The following is an 18,477-nucleotide window of genomic DNA, read 5'->3' on the forward strand; positions in this document are numbered from 1 at the left end:
TGTCGGGCTCCCTGTGTGGAGCCTGTTTCTCCCTCTGCCTATGTCTCTGCCTCTCTCTATCTCTCTCTGTCTCTCATGAATAAATAAATAAAATCTTTTTTAAAAAATTAGTAAAGGTTCATTTTTATATCAGTACATACATTTACAAGACACATGGTCTAATGATACTCTTTTTTATTGCTTTTTTGGAAACTTCACACAGCATCAAATTCACCACTTAGAGGGTATAATTCAGCGTTTCTTTTATGTATTTACAGTGTCATACAAAATCCCTACCTTTTTATTGCCATCACCACAGCGAAACCCCAAGCCCATTACCAGTCATTCCCAATTCCTGTCTCTCCCTATCCCCTAGCAAACACTAATCTGCTGTGTTTCTATGGATCTGTCTGTTCTGAGCCATCTCATCTAAATGAATCATGTAACATGCGGCCTTTGTGACTAGCAGAATGTTTTCAGAGTTGATCCATGCTGTGGCATGTATCAGCACTTCATGCCTGCTGAAGTGCTTATTGATGAGTGCTGTTTCTTTGGGTGGCTGGGCCGCATTGTATTTATCCACCCATCAGTTAATGGCCATTTGGGTAGTTTCCACTTCTTGGTGTTAGGACAGTACCACTGTGATCAAGTGTGCACGTTTCTGCCAGACTGTCTTTTTCCTAATAATACTCTTCCCTTTACAGATCACCTAGAATGTGTGTGATGTGTGATGTATGTTTGCTGTGTGTGTGTGTGATTTAATTTTCATAAACTTCTTGGAGGTTGTCACCATCATCATCATTACACAGATACTAAATGGAGAATTTTAGGTTAAGTGATTTCTTGAAGATAAAGGACCTAAGAAGGGATAACATTGGGATTTGAGCCCAGATATTTAGATCCCGAGTTTAGGGCTCTTAGCACTTGCAGGGTGAGGTGAGTCATCACTGTATTTTTCAGATTCGTTTTCCATGCTGTTATTGGTTTTGCCATCTGCTGTATTTTTAAAAATTGATCTTAGTCATTTTCTTGCTCCTGAAATTGTAACATGGGCTCTGATAAAAGGGCAAACCTAGTATTCTGTGACATGAAAAGTAAAAGCCCATGTTTATCCAGTCCCACAGAGAGCTTGTTCTTCATAGCCTGGTGCATATGGTGCCAAAATATTTTTCATTACACGACAATATACTTTCATAATTATTACTCTGTGTTTGGTTTTTTAACTTACCTGCTGTATGTACCATTCCTCTCATTGCTTATTTTCTTGCTCACACTATATCTGAGATAACTTCCTATGGGAACAAATAGATCAACCTACTTTTTCTAAGCTGTCTGCCCAATCTTTGAAAAATGTTGCCTGCTGGTAGAGCCCTTGGGTGTCTGAGGAGCCTAATTTAAGCCTGGGTTTCTCAAACTTAATTGTGTACCTGGGAATCTGAGTCACCTGGGAGTTTTATTGAAATGCAGAATCTGATTCCCCAGGCCTAGGGAGGGGCCCGAGATTCTAGTAAGCTTCCCAGGTCCCTCTGATGCCGCTGGTCCACAGGCCACTGTGAGTGACGAGGATCTGATCTGGGGGTGGGCCGTGAAGAAGCCTGGCTCCAGTGTAATTTCTCCCTGCTGAGTGTGTTTTGCTTTTCAGAATGAAATGCTGGAGGAAGGGCACGAGTATGCAGTCATGCTGTACACCTGGCGCAGCTGCTCCCGGGCCATTCCCCAGGTGAGACTGTCCTTGCTGGGTGCCACCCTCCACTTTACCCTCATCCAGGGAGCTGAGCTTTTCCAGGTGGCTGGGAGTGAGTGAAGCAGGGCCTGTTATTCAAGGGTGCTTTTCAAGATATTTAGTGAGCTTCCCATAAAACTGATGACGACTTAAAAAAATATGTTTGATTTATTTCAAAAGCGAAATGTACTACCTGTATGACACCCAAACCGCTGCAGAAAGAAAAGGTGAAAGGCAAGATGTTCCCACCTTCTCACCCCCACCACTCAGACCCACCTCCAACCAAAGCATAATCACTATGGATACTTTGATGCATATTCCTCTGGAATCTTTTTCCTTGAATATCCTGAATGTTCCTACAAATATTATTTGTAAATTATCATTTACAAATGTATGCTTATTTATATTGTTCTGCCGATTGCTTTTTTCCACTTGATTCCTTGTTAGTAACTTTGTTGTGTTGACTCATGCAGATATTATATTTACAATAATTATCATCATGTAATTCCAGGGTTCCATTATAACAAAATTAACAAACCACAGGTGTACAAAGTAAATAGAAACTATATCCCTCTTTTCCCCTAATCTTAGCCCCCAGAGATGACTACTTATTAGCAGTTTGCCTTGAAGTCTTTCAGATTTTCTATGCCTGTATTATTTATGGACATACAAACACTGTTTTGTTTTGTGTTTCGTTTAACAAGAATGGGACTCAGTTACACTTCATGTCCTGCAAGTTTTTTTCACCTGTCAGTGTATGGTAGCAATGTCTCCATGTCACTTCACATCCATCTGTCCCATTACTTCTAGCAGCCTTAGGATGATATTGTATGAGTACATCATATTTTATCCATTTAATCATTAACTGGTGGGTATTTACCTTATTGCTACCATTTTAAGAATTTCTTAGCAATAGCGTGAAGAATGTCCCCGTGCTTATCCTTTGCTCACTCTTCAGTTTCACTTGATCAGGTCTTGGGTTGGGTACACATGCTATGAAAACGTCTGCTATGTGATTCTGATGTGTTGAAAACTACTGGGCAGAGAAAATGGGTTTCTTGATGGGGCCAAGTATGGCCAGGGGCCTTGTCCCATGTGCATGCAGAGAAATGGCTAGAACATTTTTCTCTGCTCAGATGCTGGTGGGGCCCCACTTGGGAGTTTCATTGAAAAGGCTGAAAGAGGGAGACCTTGCAGATCAAGGTAGATGTGTATACAGCTCATGGTCAGGGTACTGAACAGATTGAAGAGGAGGAGTGTTCTGATCTCAGAACTAACTGGTTTCTTTCCTGCAGCCAATGTCTAGGGAGCAGTTTTGCTCTGGTCAGACCCGTCAGGCAGGGCTACCCCAGCCCCCACTTACTAGGGTGACCACCACATTTACCATCCTAAACGAAGTGCCTTCAAGAGTGCCAAATGGGCCCCGTTAATAAGATGATAGATGTGAACCAGAATTGCGTTGATAAAGGAAGATGTGTCATCTCCCCTCTCCCCACACAGGTGAAATGCAATGAGCAGCCCAACCGGGTGGAGATCTATGAGAAGACAGTGGAAGTGCTAGAGCCAGAGGTCACCAAGCTCATGAAGTTCATGTACTTTCAGGTGAGGGGTTAGGGTGGATCTGGATCAGGAGACTTGAGAGGCCACACCTCACTGATTGCTGGGGTCTGGATTTTTGACCCAGGTTATTTATCCAATGAGCAAGAGCTTTTTGTGTGCCCCCGTGATACACCCCTTAGTGAGCAAAACAGACAAGCCTCCCTCTCTCCATGTGATTTACATCCTAGTGAGTACACAAGTGTGTTTCAGGTAGGAGAGACTGACAGTAAATAATACACAGTCCACCCACAATCAGGGTATAGTAAGTGCTGTGAGTAAATAAAATTTAAAAATCAAAACTCTGGGGTAGAGGGTGTCTGTGACATGGTGCAGCTTTAGGGATGGCCTGTCAGGAGTGGTATTTGCACTGAAATCTGTATGTAACAATCATCTGGTGTGTGACGATCAGATGAAGAGGATTTCAAGCAGAGGGAACTGCAAAAGCAAAGGTCCTGAGGCCTGAAGAAGCAGGATGTGTTTAAGAAATAGAAGAAGCCAGGGATGCTGCAGTGAGAAGGGATGGTGGACTGAAAGTGACATGGGAGAGGTAGACAGGACCTGACCTTTTAGGGCACTGTAGGCCAGGAGGCAGGACATGAAGAGAATATATGGATTTTACTCGAACACCATAGAAGCCACTGGCAGTTTCTTGTGACGGGTTCTGGTTTGAGGTTTTACAGCAACATTCTGGCTGCTGTGTGGGAAACAGATGGGAGGTGGGAGGCAGTTACAGATGTGGAAGGTGGGAGGGGAGAAGAGACAGCACGGAAGCCAGCTGGGAAGCCAGGAAGAGGAATCATGTCAGGAGGAGAAGAGAAAAGAGAGCTGAGGGGCCTCTATCAATGGAAGGCTAGAGGGCAGGCTGGTTAAGCAGGAATGGCAAAGAGAAAATAATGCAAATTGGTTGATTATTATAGTTAGGTCGGATGCTGTTCAGGAATGCAGGTTGAACACTTCAAGAACAGTCTGTACCCTGGGGCGGGAGTCATGGCACTCGCTCTATGCCCTCCACACAGTCCACTGAAAAGCTGAGCTTCATAAATAGACTTGCAAGCCCTGGCCAGATGTCCACCCCACACCCAGCTCTACTCGGGCCCCCGGGGGATGGGAGATGGGGAATGTCTGGGGAAGGTGCAAATGCATGCAGCCCTGGGCAGATGGCCTGGTGTCTGAGGCAGGGAAACTCAAGATTTCCCCCCATTGTCCCTGTGTGCCGGGGAGTTATGTGACGTCTCACACCTTTGCGTTGACAAAGGTTCTCTCACCTTGGAAATCTTGCCTAATCTCTGGTTTGTGGTGAGGACAAATGAGGTCTATTTGTAAAGAGCCGAGTAGAGTCCTGGTTACAGAGTAGGTTTGATAAATGGCAGCTGCTGTGACTAGCATCATGGACCTGCCCTTAGGAGCCTACTGTCTTTAGGAAGGCAGGCCCAAGAGAGAACTATCCAGAGGCTCATTGAGTGCGAAACAAAGGGCCTTCCAACGAAACATTGAGAGGAGGATCCGATGTAATCTAGAACTATGCTGTTCAGCACAGTGGCCAGTAGCCATATGGGACTATCTACATTAAAACTAAATAAAATTTAAAATCCAGGTCCCCCAGGGCACTGGCCATTTCAAATGCTCAGTAGTGGCTACCATATTGGACGGTGCAGATGTGGAGCATCTCCATCATTGCAAGAAGTTTTATTGGACTTAGACTCTGGATGGAGAAAGTCTGGCTTGGTCTAGGCTTTGAAGGAAGGAATGACTGGCTGGGCAGGGTATTCCATGTCCATGGAGTAAAGTTCACATACAAGGAGTGATTTCTCTCCTTTCTCCTGGTTATCCTCCTCTTCCTCTTCCTCCACCTTCTCCTCTCTCTGTGTCTCTTTCAGAATTGCTACTTTAGCCCTTTTTTGTTATTTGTCAGCTGCTCTTTTTGGCAACAGATTTTTTTTGAGGTATGATTCATATACCATACAATTTGTCCATTTAAATTGGACAATTGAACAGTTTTTATTAGTATATTCACAGAGTTGTACATCCACCACCACACTCAGTTGTAGAACATTCTCACCCCAAAAAGAAATCCCATTCCCTTTAGCTATCACCCCATCATACCTTCCACCTGCCCCCTTCCAGCTCTAGGTAACCACTAAATCTGTCTTATGGATTTGCCTCTTCTGGACACTGCATATAAATGGAATTACATAATATGTGACCTTTGGTGACAGACTTCTTTCACTTAGTATATTGTTTTCAAGATCCATCCATATTGTAGCAGGTATCAACATGTATGACCAAATACTAATCTTCTATATGGATCTACCATATTTTATTTACATATTTGTGTTAATGGACATTTAGATTATATCCACTTTGAGGCTATTATGAACAAGGTCCTGTGAATATTCATGTATACATTTTGGGGTAGACATATTTTCATTTCTCTTAACTATTCTCCCTCCTCCTTTTACCTTTGCCTGCTACTGTGACCTTTTTTTTTTTCTTTGGATTTTATTTATTCTTGATAGACAGAGAGAGAGGCAGAGACATAGGCAGAGGGAGAAGCAGGCTCCATGCAGGAAGCCTGATGTGGGACTCAATCCTGGGACTCCAGGATCATACCCTGGGCCAAAGACAGATGCTCAACTGCTGAGCCACCCAGGTGTCCCATGTGACCCTTTTATTTTTTATTATTTTTTAAAAGATTTTTTTAATTTACTTATTCATGATAGAGAAAGAGAGAGAGGCAGAGACACAGGAGGAGGGAGAAGCAGGCTCCATGCCGGGAGCCCGATGTGGGACTCAATCCTGGGACTCCAGGATCGTGCCCCAGGCCAAAGGCAGGCGCTAAACCACCAAGCCACCCAGGGATCCCCCATGTGACCCTTTTAAAATACAATTCAGATCATATTATTCTTGACTCACTCAGTGTAGAAACCTGAGCCCTCACAAAGGCCTCAAGGGTCCCTCTCTGCCTCCAGTTTCTTTCTTTTGCTTACTCCACTTCAACCACTAGTTTATTACTCATCCTTCAGACATGCCAGGCACACTCCTGCCCCAGGGCCTTTGCACTGGCCACTCATGCTGTCCAGAATGCACTTCTATCAGTTATCCCTGTCATTCTCCTTCTCTTCTTTCAAACTCTTTTCCTAGAAATCACCTCTGAATGATTTTTTCTCTGGTCTTCCTACTAAAGTGTATGGCTCCCCCTGCCCTCCCTATTCCCCTTTATTATTCTGCTTTATTTTTCCTGCTTTATTTTTCTCCATAGTACATATCACATTCTAATACAGAGCATTTGTTTTGTTTTCTGCCTTCCCTCATATACAAGCCCCTTAGAGTAAAAATTTTTCTTTTATGTTTTGTTCTCTACTTTACTCCAGTATCTTGAATGATTTTTGGCACATAGTAGATGCTCAGTAAATACTATTTATTGGATACATTACCCTCTCTCTCTGAATGTCTCTCTCACTCGTGGTCCCTACCCTACTCTTGTCTGGCACCTGACACTGTCCTAGGTGCTGGGACACAAAAATGAATAAGACAAGGTTTTTGAGTGAAGGCATGGTGAATGAATTCATTGATATGACTCACTCAGTTGCAGGTTCCAGGCTACCCTCTGGAAATGAGCCCTGGATTTAGGGACTCCTCTGAGAATGACCTGACAGATTTGACTTTCTCTAAACTCTGACTAGAGCCTCAGAGGAGGGAGACTTGACCCTGCTATCCACAGAGAGCACAGTGAGCCCCCTTCCTGGGCTGCCTGGCCTTACTTGCTGCCCCCTCTGCCTGCAGCGCAAGGCCATCGAGCGGTTCTGCAGTGAGGTGAAGCGGCTGTGCCATGCCGAGCGGAGGAAGGACTTTGTCTCCGAGGCCTACCTTCTGACGCTGGGCAAGTTCATCAACATGTTTGCCGTCTTGGATGAGCTGAAGAATATGAAGTGCAGCGTCAAGAATGACCACTCTGCCTACAAGAGGTCAGGGCGCCCTCACCCCGCCCCCCTCGTCCTGCAGAGCCAGCCTGGGGGAGGCAGAGGATATAGTCCTGCCACGCTCCTCCTCCAGAACCAAGCTGGCCATTCCCCAGCACGAGCAGGGTTGGGCCTGTTACCAGCTTTTGCAGTTTGAGAAATAAGATGCAGAGCTGAGTCTTTGGAGAACTGGGTCTCTGTAGATGTTCTGTCTCAAGGTAGGGTCAGATCCTCATTTTCCCTAACCTGTGGAGCAGTAGTAGTTTCCCATGCAATATAGGACCTGGAAGATAATCATAAAATGGTCAGTCACATCAGTCATTTCCTGCAATATTCAGAAAGCCAGTTCAAACTGTTTATATTAAAAAGGAACTCAATTGGCTCCCAAAACTGAAAAGTTTCCTTGTTTCTGGATCCAGGTACTCAGATGCTGTTGGTCTGGTTCCCCCTACCTCTGGGCTCAACCTCCCTTGATAGCAGCTTCCTTCTCAGGCAGGCCTATGCCCCGTGGTGGCCTCGGCAGCTAGAAGCTACCCTCTGACCAGCACAGCACCCCCAGTTTCAAAAGAAAGAAAGGGTGCTTCTTTGAAATAACTTTTGCAAAAGTCCCAGATTGTCATTGCTCTGGTTTGGGTCCCGTGTGGACCCTCCATCAGGTAACTGCGGGGAGTGGAGGCTCCAGTTGGACAGGTGCTTTCCCTCAGAGTCAGTTGGAGGTCCACGTCAGCTTACGAGAAAGAAGGACTGAGAATGTGTGAGGGATTGTCGTGCTCCAGAAATTAGGATACCACCACCTAGAAGGTGGCAGGGGGCATTTGAAAGCAACAGGTATCTTTCCTATATGTTGCTGATGTTCAGATGAGCTCTCAGTGTCTGCAGATGTATCTTGGGAGGGATTTTCTGTGTCACTGATGAAGAGGCCCCCTCTTCCTTGAATCACATCCTCTTGGGGCTCCAAGGTAAACTGGAAAAAGCAGGCAACAGACCTATTCCCACAATTGTATCCTAAGTGAACTGTGTAATCTGGGGGTGTCCATAGACAGAGCCCCCTCCTCAGCCTGGTGCAGAAATGGCAGCTTTCACAAAGATTTCGTAGACAACTCATGGTATAATATCTCCTACATCTCCCCCCGCTGCTCCCTGTGTTTCTCCCCAGTTTTGGCCACTCTTTGCATCGTGGTCATAAGTGACACACCATGCAGAACAGCTAGGGCTGTGAGCAAGGCGGGTGTCTTGTCTGCTCTCGTGGTCAGTTGTGATATGGGCTGCAGCACTACCAGGTTAGGCTGGGACAGACCAGGATGATGTGGTGTTCCCCCATCGAGCCCTGTGAGTGCTCCCCACACCCATCACCCTTCACCTATAACCCTATTGGGTGAAATAGACTTTTGTTTCCATGCAGTGCTTTGCTTTAGAAACTTGGAGGCTTTCTGTAAATAACATAATCCATGCAAAACCAACACATCCTGCCTGGGATTCTTCTCCATGACCGCTGTGTGGTTTCACGGCAGGTTTCACAGCATGGCGCAGGGATGCCCATTTTGCTCTGTCTTGCCACCTCTGGCTTGTTGATAGGATGCTCGTTGCCCTTAAACTTGCCGGTTTGGGCCTTCAGTGTATTCCTGCCTCCTAAATTTAGGAATCCTTAAATGTACAAGGTGTATATGGTCCCAAAGGAAATGACTCCAGAATACACTCTCCTTTGATATTAGAGTCATCTGTGATATTGTGAGCTCCTTAACCTCGGGGCCGGGGGAGGGGGGGATGACTCTGGGTTAGGTGGGAGCGGGAGTCAGTGAGGCCCGGCTTAGGCGGGTTCTGCTTGAGCATTCCTCTCTGCAACACCGTGTAGGGCGGCGCAGTTCCTGAGGAAGATGGCGGACCCCCAGTCTATCCAGGAGTCACAGAACCTTTCCATGTTCCTGGCCAACCACAACAGGATCACCCAGGTGATGGCAGAGTCCTTGTTCATCTCGGCCTGGTGTCCCAGGACACAGGCAGGGGCCTGAAGATTGAGGGACCACAAGCAGGGGAGCTTAGTCCAGATCTAACATCCTCACTTCCCTGCACTTATGGATTAACAGACTAAGTCCGCTCCCCACCCACAGATGACCCTTTCACCCCCTGCGGATTTGGTTCCCTGAAAGCCTTCTCAGCCCATGTGCTACCCCCACAGCAGTGAGGATTGAGGGCCTGGGTTCTGGAGTTTGACAGACTTGTTCATTTTATTTCTTTTTTTTTTTTGAATTTTATTTATTCATGAGAGACATAGAGAGGCAGAGGGAGAAACAGGTTCCATGTGGGGAGCCCGATGCGGAACTCAGTCCCAGGACCCCAAGATCACAACCTGAGCTGAAGGCAGACACTCAACCACTGAGCCACACGGGTGCCCTGACAGCCTTGTTTTCTAATCCTGGACCCTCCATTGACCCTTGTGAGATCTTGAGTAAGGTCTAAGCCTCAGTTTCCTCATCTGTGGTGTGATCTGTTATTTTTGAGAATAAGAGTCCATCTCATAGGACTGTTGTGAGAAATGAAACATCATATCAAAAGCCCTTAGTAAGCAGAGCCTGATGAGTGGTAAGAGTATAAGCTGCCATAGCTATCGTTACTGCCACCACTTTGCTGGGCACCCCCATCAGCTATGGCTCTTTTGCTCTGACTGACTTAATGTAACCCGTCTTGCTAACCTGTCAGGTCAGCCTAAACAGGCACCAGCAAGAATGTGAGCTGGGCTCCAGCTGAGAGGGGCGTGCATCTTGGAAACATTTCAGGCTCAAACCTCTCTCAGGGATGCTCCTGGCTTCACTGGACCCTTCCTGCTCTTGGTTAACTGCACAAGGCTGCCAGTGTTGAGGCTCTATGTTTCTTTTCCAAGACTCAGCCCCACGTCCCAGCCCCAGGTTGTCTGTGGAAAGCACCAGCAGTGTCTTTCACGGTGTCCTCCACAGGGGCCCAGGTTGTCCCTTTTGAGAGAAAGGGCCTGAGATGGAGCTCTTAGACTCTGTTCTTATGGGAAATGCTTCTGTACCACTGTGTCCTGCCAGGAGGGGCACAACTGCTGGTCCCACTCTCCTCCCCTGGGCTGGGTATTTCTGTCATCGTCTGAGATATCATGGCTAAGTCTATACCCTCAAAGCTAAGCCTAGATTACTCAGGCCTGTTACTGTAAAGCTGAACTGCTTTTCAGCTCAGCCCAAGAAAGTCCTTGCTAAATGTAAGAATTGTCAGGAAATAAAATGGAGAGCTCAGAGTGGGGGCAGGTTGCCTGCCGTGGGAGATTGCAGAAGCTCTCACCAACCACCGTGGGGACTTTAAGGAGAGGATGCAGGTTCCCTCCACCTGGGATGGTCAGGGGGCTGTGCAGTGTCACTGCCAATCAGCTGTGGGCCTTCTGTGGTGGTGTGGGTGGGGAGGAGGGAGAGGGGCTAACCAGGAGTGGGGGGCGTTGCTGTTCAGTGTCTCCATCAGCAACTGGAAGTGATCCCAGGCTACGAGGAGCTGCTGGCAGACATTGTCAACATCTGCGTGGATTACTACGAGAACAAGATGTATCTGACCCCCAGTGAGAAGCACATGCTCCTCAAGGTATAACTGCAGTCACACACCCCAGGTCCTGGGCTAGCCCCTTCACCTCCATCTTATTTAAAATCTTTTTTTTAATGTTTATTTTTTCTTAAACATTGATACAGATCTTACTGGACATAATTTTTTGTCCTTTTTTCTTTCCTTCCGTATGTCATATACACCTTTCCAGATGCTGTTAAGGATATTTCTACAATGTAATTTTTAAAATTTTTTTTTTATTTATGATAGTCACACACAGAGAGAGAGAGAGAGAGAGAGAGAGAGAGGCAGAGACATAGGCAGAGGGAGAAGCAGGCTCCATGCACCAGGAGCCCGACGTGGGATTCGATCCCGGGTCTCCAGGATCGTGCCCTGGGTCAAAGGCAGGCGCCAAACCGCTGCGCCACCCAGGGATCCCTACAATGTAATTTTTAATGGCTGCTGAGTGTCCCATTGTGCATGGATACTGTTACTAAACAAATCCCCTGTCATTGGATATTTGTTTGCTAAATTGCGTTGAACACTCTTAGAGCGCAACTTTTGTGTACATACTCCTGCCAAGTCAAATGTCATAGAGGAGAAAATTGCTGACTCAAAGGGAAAGCAAAATCTTCAAGCTTTTGCTGTCACAAAGTAGTCACATTTGTTCCAGTGGTTTGCAAATTTCATTTTTAAATTACCAAGTAATATTTATTGTAGAAAATCTGGAATATATAGAAAAGCACAAAAAATTTTAATGTCTCCCCATCTTTTCCTCCAGAGGTAAGTAACACTTTTAGCATCTTGATATATTTCAGTTTTTCTATGCTTATACTTCTTTAGCATATGCTATATGCATAAATGATGTGTGTGTAATTTGTATTCCATTTCATTAAGAGGAGTGGGAATATTATGCAACCACTCAATAATGTGATATGGATGTGCTTGTATTTCTTTCGCCATTACTCGGCCTTTGGCTGCTTGGGTTCTGATTTCTCTGGACAGCAGTAGCACTGAGATGAGCAGCCTTCTGCATGTTCTGCTGACACCCTGCATAGCCCCTGTTCAGTCTTTCTTCCCCAGAGCCTCCCCTTCCAGAGTTCTCCTGGTAGTTTTATTTTTCCTCCTCTCTGCCTTGCCACTCTGGCTTGCTGTTCTGAGTCCCAGCCCTGCTGGGGTTCCCTTCTTTCTGTTCCCACAGCACCTCGACAATATCTGTAGGAAGGGGTGTCTCAGTGATTTGTTCCCTCCGGCTTCCTCTGTACCATCAGAAATCCAGATGAGTCTCCAAGAGCCTAGTGGTCTCTCTCACCCCCTTGCTGTGCCTGGGCAGGTCCCAAAGCTCTGCCCAGAACAGCTGCTGTCACACACCAGGTCACTAAATTCCAGCCCACCAAGCTCTCTGAGATGCTGCCAGCAGATTCTCTGGCCCTGGTTTTCTCTCACTAGCTTTTAATCCCTCTACTCCTCTACTTCATCTTCTTGCCCTCAGCTCTCCACCACTTTCCCCCAGGCTCTGGGTCTCAATATTGATTGTTCCCTGGTTTTGCAGCTCATTTAGTGAACTCAGATTGCCACCAGGGGCACCTCTCACCTAACGTGGAAGAGTCTGGTGCCCACCCTGCAGAGCAGGAGACAGAATGGGGCTAAGAGGGATGCGACCTCAATAGTCTTCTAATCCAGTCCCTTACGTGTCAGATGTGACTTCCCCACAGTCACAGCAGCTCTCAGCAAGGGAAGCTGCTTTCAGCCTAGCTGTTCAGGCCCCCTTCAGCCTTGCTGTGCATTTGACAGAAGGAGCAAAACATGTCAGCATTCGAGAAGCTATTAAATGGACTGGCACATCCAGAGTCAGCCTGACCTACTTACATGGCATTGTCAGACAAAAACATGTTCCCGAATGAAGTCACCAGTGGCTCCTTGGGAATCTCTGCATTGTTTTAGCTTCCTTGGGGAAAGAAGTCAACAGTTTCACATTCATTCGACACTGAGCAGGTATTCCCAAGTGCCTGTAATGTGCTAGACCCCAGGGATGCAGCAACAAGCAGCGCTCAGCCCTTCCTCGCAGGAAGCATCTAAATGTGTGGATGTTCTTGTCCGATCTGGCTTCAGACCCTGTCTCTGCAACCTGTTAGCTGTGTGACTTGACTCATAAGATTGTTGTGAGAATTGAGGAGAATATCTGGTAAAGCCCTACGCATAGTAAGGACTCAACAAGCGACCACCATTACAACACAGGGTGGTCTGAATTTCTTCACAGAAATCAAGTTTTTAGTTGAAATCAGATTTATGTCTCCTTTCTTTAATTGAAGACATGTGGGTTTTGAGAGAGAACGTGTCACTATAAGACATAAATGTGTGTGTGCACATGCACAGACCTCCTTTTTTTGTTTTGTGTTGTTTTTTAAACTTTTCCAATGGTCATGATGTGCTCTGCACTTTCTTGCTCTAGGTAATGGGTTTTGGTCTCTACCTGATGGATGGAAATGTCAGTAACATTTACAAACTGGATGCCAAGAAGAGAATCAACCTCAGCAAAATTGATAAATTCTTTAAGGTCAGTACCTGAGGGTGGGGCCGGGCCGGGCGGCAGGGCAGTCTCTCTGAGGAAAGGGAAGAAATCTGCAGGAGCAGGGCTTGTTGACAGAGCTGCAGCTCTAAAGTCCCCAAGAGGAGGAAGCGGGTAGAATGATAGGACCTCCAAATGCCCTCCGTAGAAGGCTGCCCCATTGAAGTCAGACATGCTCCCAAGTCTCAGGATTCCGCTGGGAGGCCTTAAGATTCTTTCTGCATATTACTTTTTGTCTTTCCTGAATTCCTTGCTATCTAAAGAAAGAGGTGCATCCCAGAAGATAGTGCCTGCTTTAATTTTCCATATGAATAAGAGCTCACGGAAGCAGGAGGATTAAAGACTGGATTTTAAATTGATTCTCATTTGCAAAGTCACAGCCTCTCCTGGTCCACTGAGGACTCCCTCTACTTGCCCCCTGCCTCTGGGCGCAATGCCTCATCATGGTCCGTTATACACTCAGACCTTTGCAGTGCCTCCGAGGTTTGATCTTCTGGCCCCAGGTTTTTAAAAAGAAAACCTGGTGTTAAATTAAGCCTTTGAGGTTTTCATGAAGAGATTTCCCGCCCTCGAATTGAATTCCATGATATCAGTTTAACTAGCATCAGGCACTCCAGGCTTGGAGTAGAGTCTCAGAGGTCAGACATGGAAAACCCAGGCTTAACATTAAAAGTCCCCCATGTGGCATGGGGGACACTAGGCTGGGCCTGGGTCCCACTGACTCTTCCAGGTGAAGAGGGAAATAAATCACCAAAGGCATCCTGTGGCTTTGCTTCTTTTTAAGGCAGGAACTTTCACTTTTCTCTGGAGCTGCCCCAAATGAAAACAGGGCTCATCTCAGGAGACCTTGTAAAACCCGTCTCTGCCCCCAGTCAGTAGGAATGAGATTGGGGTGCAGTTGAGTAATACAGCTTTGCCATGGTCGGGCCTGGGTTTTAGTCTGGCTCTGCCACTCAACAGCGGGATGACTCTGGAAAGTCACCAAACCTTTCTGAAATGGAGTTCCTCAGCCCGAAAAATGTGAATGCAAAGAGTATTTACTTTATAGAGTTTCCTTGAGGATTCAGTGGGAGGCAGAGCCCTGGATTATCATCCTGGCTCCTTGACTTCTATCGGGTTTGATTTTGTGTGAAGATTACTTGAGCTATCTAAACTTCATTCTTTTTATCTGTGAAATGGGGATGATAATAGTATTGACCTCACAAAGTATTTGTATGGATTGAGAGACTGTTTTTTTGTTTAATAGACTATTTTTTAGAGCAGTTCAGAAATCACAGCAAAATCGAGCAGAAAGTGCACAGTTTTCCCATTTACTCCCCTGCCCTCCACCATGCAGAGCCTCCCCCACTATCAAAATCCCTTACCAAAGTGATACACTCTTTACAATCATCAAACCTACACTGACACATCATTATCACCCAAAGTCCATAGATTCCATGAGGAATCCCTCTTGGCGTTCTACATTCTGTGTGACTTAACAAGTACAGAATGACATGGATCCACCACCGTCCTAAATATCTGGTTTTGAAGAGTTTGATATGGTACTTGTGCATAGAAGCCAGCAGTACATACCAGCCTCCTCTCCATTTATCCTGGTGTTCAGTTAGGACCTGTCTGCCCTTTAGCGTTTAGTGTTAGGGTTTCAATTGCTTTACGTTGTAAAGTTCTCAGGAAGGCCACACCCAGCCGGCAGCATCCAAGTATCCACTCCTAGTCCAGAGTTCATGGCAGCAAGGATCCTAGAATCCCAGGGAAATTAAAGCAGAAAGGACCCTGCCCTGGGAGGCAGGCCATCTGATTCTCATCCTTCATCCATTCTGCCTGCTGTGTTACCTTAGACAAATCACTTTGCCCTTCTTGTGCTCAGTTGCTGGAACATGGGTTGGCTGGAGGCAAGAGAGGACCTGTACAACTGTCTGGGACTCTTTCTGTTGCCAAGGTGACAAAGTAGCATGATCAGAAGAAGAACCTAGGGGTTGGCCCAGAGGTACACAGAGGCCTGCTTTCCCCAGCAGAAGGCAGCCATCCCTCCCCCGCACTCCTCTCTCAGCATCTCACGCCTTGTGTTTGCTTCCTTTGCAGCAGCTGCAAGTGGTGCCCCTTTTCGGCGACATGCAGATAGAGCTGGCCAGATACATTAAGACCAGTGCTCACTATGAAGAGAACAAGTCCAAGTGAGTGCCTGCCATAATGTCTCTCGGCTCCCGCGAGGATGCCCAGCCCGGGCAGGGGGCCGAGGGGCCACTTCAGCCCCTCCTCCCTCCCCAGAGCCCTGGGCAGGTGGATTCCATCACAACACTGGCACCCAGCTGGCCAGAAGGGAACAGCAGAGGGTGCTCTGAGCTCTTTTGTATCTGCCCTTTGCTGCCAGGGTTCAAAAGTGTTCAGAGCACAACCCTGCCCCTTCTCCGTCCCGGCGCTGACCCATGCTGCCCACAATGGGATGGCAGGAGCCCACCTTCCCTCAAGAAGGGGGAGGACTGGCTGGCCCTCCATGGTCGGGTGGAGCAAGATGGCATCCTTCATCACCTTGCTTCTTTCCTCAGATTTATGTCTATGCAGTAAGTATGTCATTGCGTATATGGCCTGATGGTTCTACCTGCAAAGTGGGTCAATAGCCTCGCCTTAGATTGTTTTATAAACCACCGTTCTAGGTAACTTGTGCTAGGATCTGGGGTGTCAGTGACTCATGGCAGGTGGGTGACATCTAGGCGCAGCCTTGGCCACTCCTTTGATATCTGGGGTTGTTAATAAAGTTCCTTCTGTCTGCATCTTCCCCAAAGCTGAATGAATATGACCTTTCCAAACAGAGAGTGGCTGACTGTCCTTTAGTCAAAAGTGAGGGTTAGTGCCTTAAAAATATGTGAATGGAGTGTCCTCGAGCCCCACCAGCCTTGAGACCCTGTAAGGGAGCCTCACCAAGGAAGCTGATTTAGTCTTTTCATAACCTGCTGGCTGCTGGCATGTGAGGAGGTTCTCTAGGGAAAGCATGGAACTGAGAATGCTGAACTCCTGAACTCCTTTCCTCACATTTCCTGCGTACATCCTTGACCACCTAAAGTTGGTTGGGAGTGGTGATGTGGCCACGGTGGGGTGTCAGGAGTTTGAGTGATTGTGTCCCCCCTGTACAAGTAACCCAAAATATGAGTCATGCCACAGGAAAGGCATGAAGAAATCTATCACCAATCCAAGCATTCTTATGAGAGCCACTTCAAGGAGATCCTTTTGAGATATGAAATTTTTCCCAAAATGTTTATCCACCTTGTTTGGTTCTAATGCTTAGTCTGTCTCTGGGGTCACCCAGCACCAGATGACAGAAGAGGGTGGAGGGGGCAGTCTTCTTTCTCTTGGGGAAGGAGAGTGAAGACTTTCATTCCTTGATTTACTCTCCATTTCAGGATGGTTTTCCCAATGATCTTTTTCCAAAGAGTTGAGAAAGGAGAGAGGCAAGGGGAATGAGAAGGGAGTGGCAAAAGAGAGAGGGAGGGACAGAGAGGAAAAGCCTGCCAGCAGTACCTCTCAGAACACATCCCTTGCCATGGAGTCCTCTCACATTGCCAGATCACTGTTGACAAAGAGGCACGATCCCTGTAAGTTTCCCGGGTCCCACCCCAGCAGCCAGTTTCAACCACAGGATGCCGCCAATGCTGACAGTCAGTACGCAGGTTTGGGGAGGTCACCCACCTTGCCTTTTCTTCACTCGGTTTTCAGCTCTTTGTAGCCCTAGAGAGGCTCTTCGCTCATAGAACTGGTAAGTACCATGGACATAAGGTATCCGGAAAAGCCTGTGATTGGGTCTCAGAGGAGGAAAAAGGCTATTGCAGTCGGCCTGTGGCAGGCTCTCTAGCTGGTGGCTGTGACACCTCTTGGGTCTACCCAGGGGAGCCAGCCACATTTGGCTGATCGCCAAGAGCAACTAGTGAGTGGAAGGAGCCTATCCTGCTGAGGTATGTAAGGCCAGGACCTGCTCCAACACTGTGATTTTCTGCCCAGGTGGACCTGTACCCAGAGCAGCATCAGCCCCCAGTACAACATCTGCGAGCAGATGGTTCAGATCCGGGATGACCACATCCGCTTCATTTCCGAACTCGCTCGCTACAGCAACAGTGAGGTAAGCTAGCTCTGGCTGCGAGGATGGAGGCCTGGGGGGTTCAGGGTGTGAAGGGACAAGGACTAGCCAGGAAGGAAATAATCACAGGGATGATGGAGAGCAGGAGTGAGGCAGTACATATCGGAGGCAAGAGGTCAGACTGGCCAAGAGGGGAGAGTGACCAAGAGCATGGATTTTAGAGTCAGACAGAACTGGATTTGATTCTGGTTTTGCCACTGACCTTCACGAGTTATTCACAATCTCTGTGCCTTAGTTTCCTCATCTGTAAAATGGGGGTAATAGTATCTGGAAAGGTTCATTGAGAAGATTAAACAGTAGGATGCATGGAAAATGCATCTTGCCCAGCAGATAATGGTGGCCCAGTAATGGTTGATGTGCACACAATCCCAGCCATTTTGACCCTGGATGGCAAGAGAAACAGTTCTGAACAGTCATGCTCAAAGCACTTACTAAATATTTTAAAACTACACAATAATAAATTATCCTTATAACACATCAGAAAATGCAATTAGGGACAGAAGACCATAAAATCTCTTGCAATCCCACCAGTTACAATTTTACTGGTGTCAAATTTTTCTTTTCTTTTTTTTTTAATATGGAAATATAGACAATGCATAAACCTCAGAAAAAATACAAATATACAGAGAAGTCAATCATGTAAAATTGTACCAACCAGCACCAACTGTGATTAATACTTCGGTTTCTATATCCTCCTGGACTCTTCCCATATATACCCTTCTAATAAATTTACATATTGGTTTGATAAACATAGGTCTCTGGATTCCAACCTGGATGACTCTGCACTATCCCACGTTTGCTCACTGGTTCCATCATGTGGCTGGCGGTGATAATGCACATGCTTTCCAAACCCAAACTCAGAAAATGTCTTTGATCAAAGGGCTGCATATTTGAAATGAGGACAGTCAGACAGGTGCACATGGTGTGGTCATTAGACAGGCGGCCCATATCCTTAGGAGGTCTCCTAGAAGAC

General features: G+C 46.7%; 1 protein-coding gene across 4 annotated transcripts in view; it reads left to right on the top strand.

The window, feature by feature from the left end:
* The window catches only part of CYFIP2 (cytoplasmic FMR1 interacting protein 2), a 124,560-nt gene that overhangs the window by 23,749 nt on the left and 82,334 nt on the right, over positions 1-18,477 (top strand). For all 4 annotated transcript variants that reach the window (XM_041749174.1, XM_041749177.1, XM_041749176.1 and 1 more), the window contains exons 4-11: positions 1,622-1,699; positions 3,203-3,304; positions 7,085-7,266; positions 9,113-9,209; positions 10,720-10,848; positions 13,259-13,363; positions 15,458-15,549; positions 17,369-17,486. In XM_041749174.1, coding sequence (XP_041605108.1) covers positions 1,622-1,699; positions 3,203-3,304; positions 7,085-7,266; positions 9,113-9,209; positions 10,720-10,848; positions 13,259-13,363; positions 15,458-15,549; positions 17,369-17,486 — 903 coding nt within the window. The remainder of the gene's footprint in view (positions 1-1,621; positions 1,700-3,202; positions 3,305-7,084; positions 7,267-9,112; positions 9,210-10,719; positions 10,849-13,258; positions 13,364-15,457; positions 15,550-17,368; positions 17,487-18,477) is intronic.

The sequence above is a fragment of the Vulpes lagopus genome, chromosome 3, assembly GCF_018345385.1.
Source record: "Vulpes lagopus strain Blue_001 chromosome 3, ASM1834538v1, whole genome shotgun sequence".
Classification (NCBI taxonomy): domain Eukaryota; kingdom Metazoa; phylum Chordata; class Mammalia; order Carnivora; family Canidae; genus Vulpes; species Vulpes lagopus.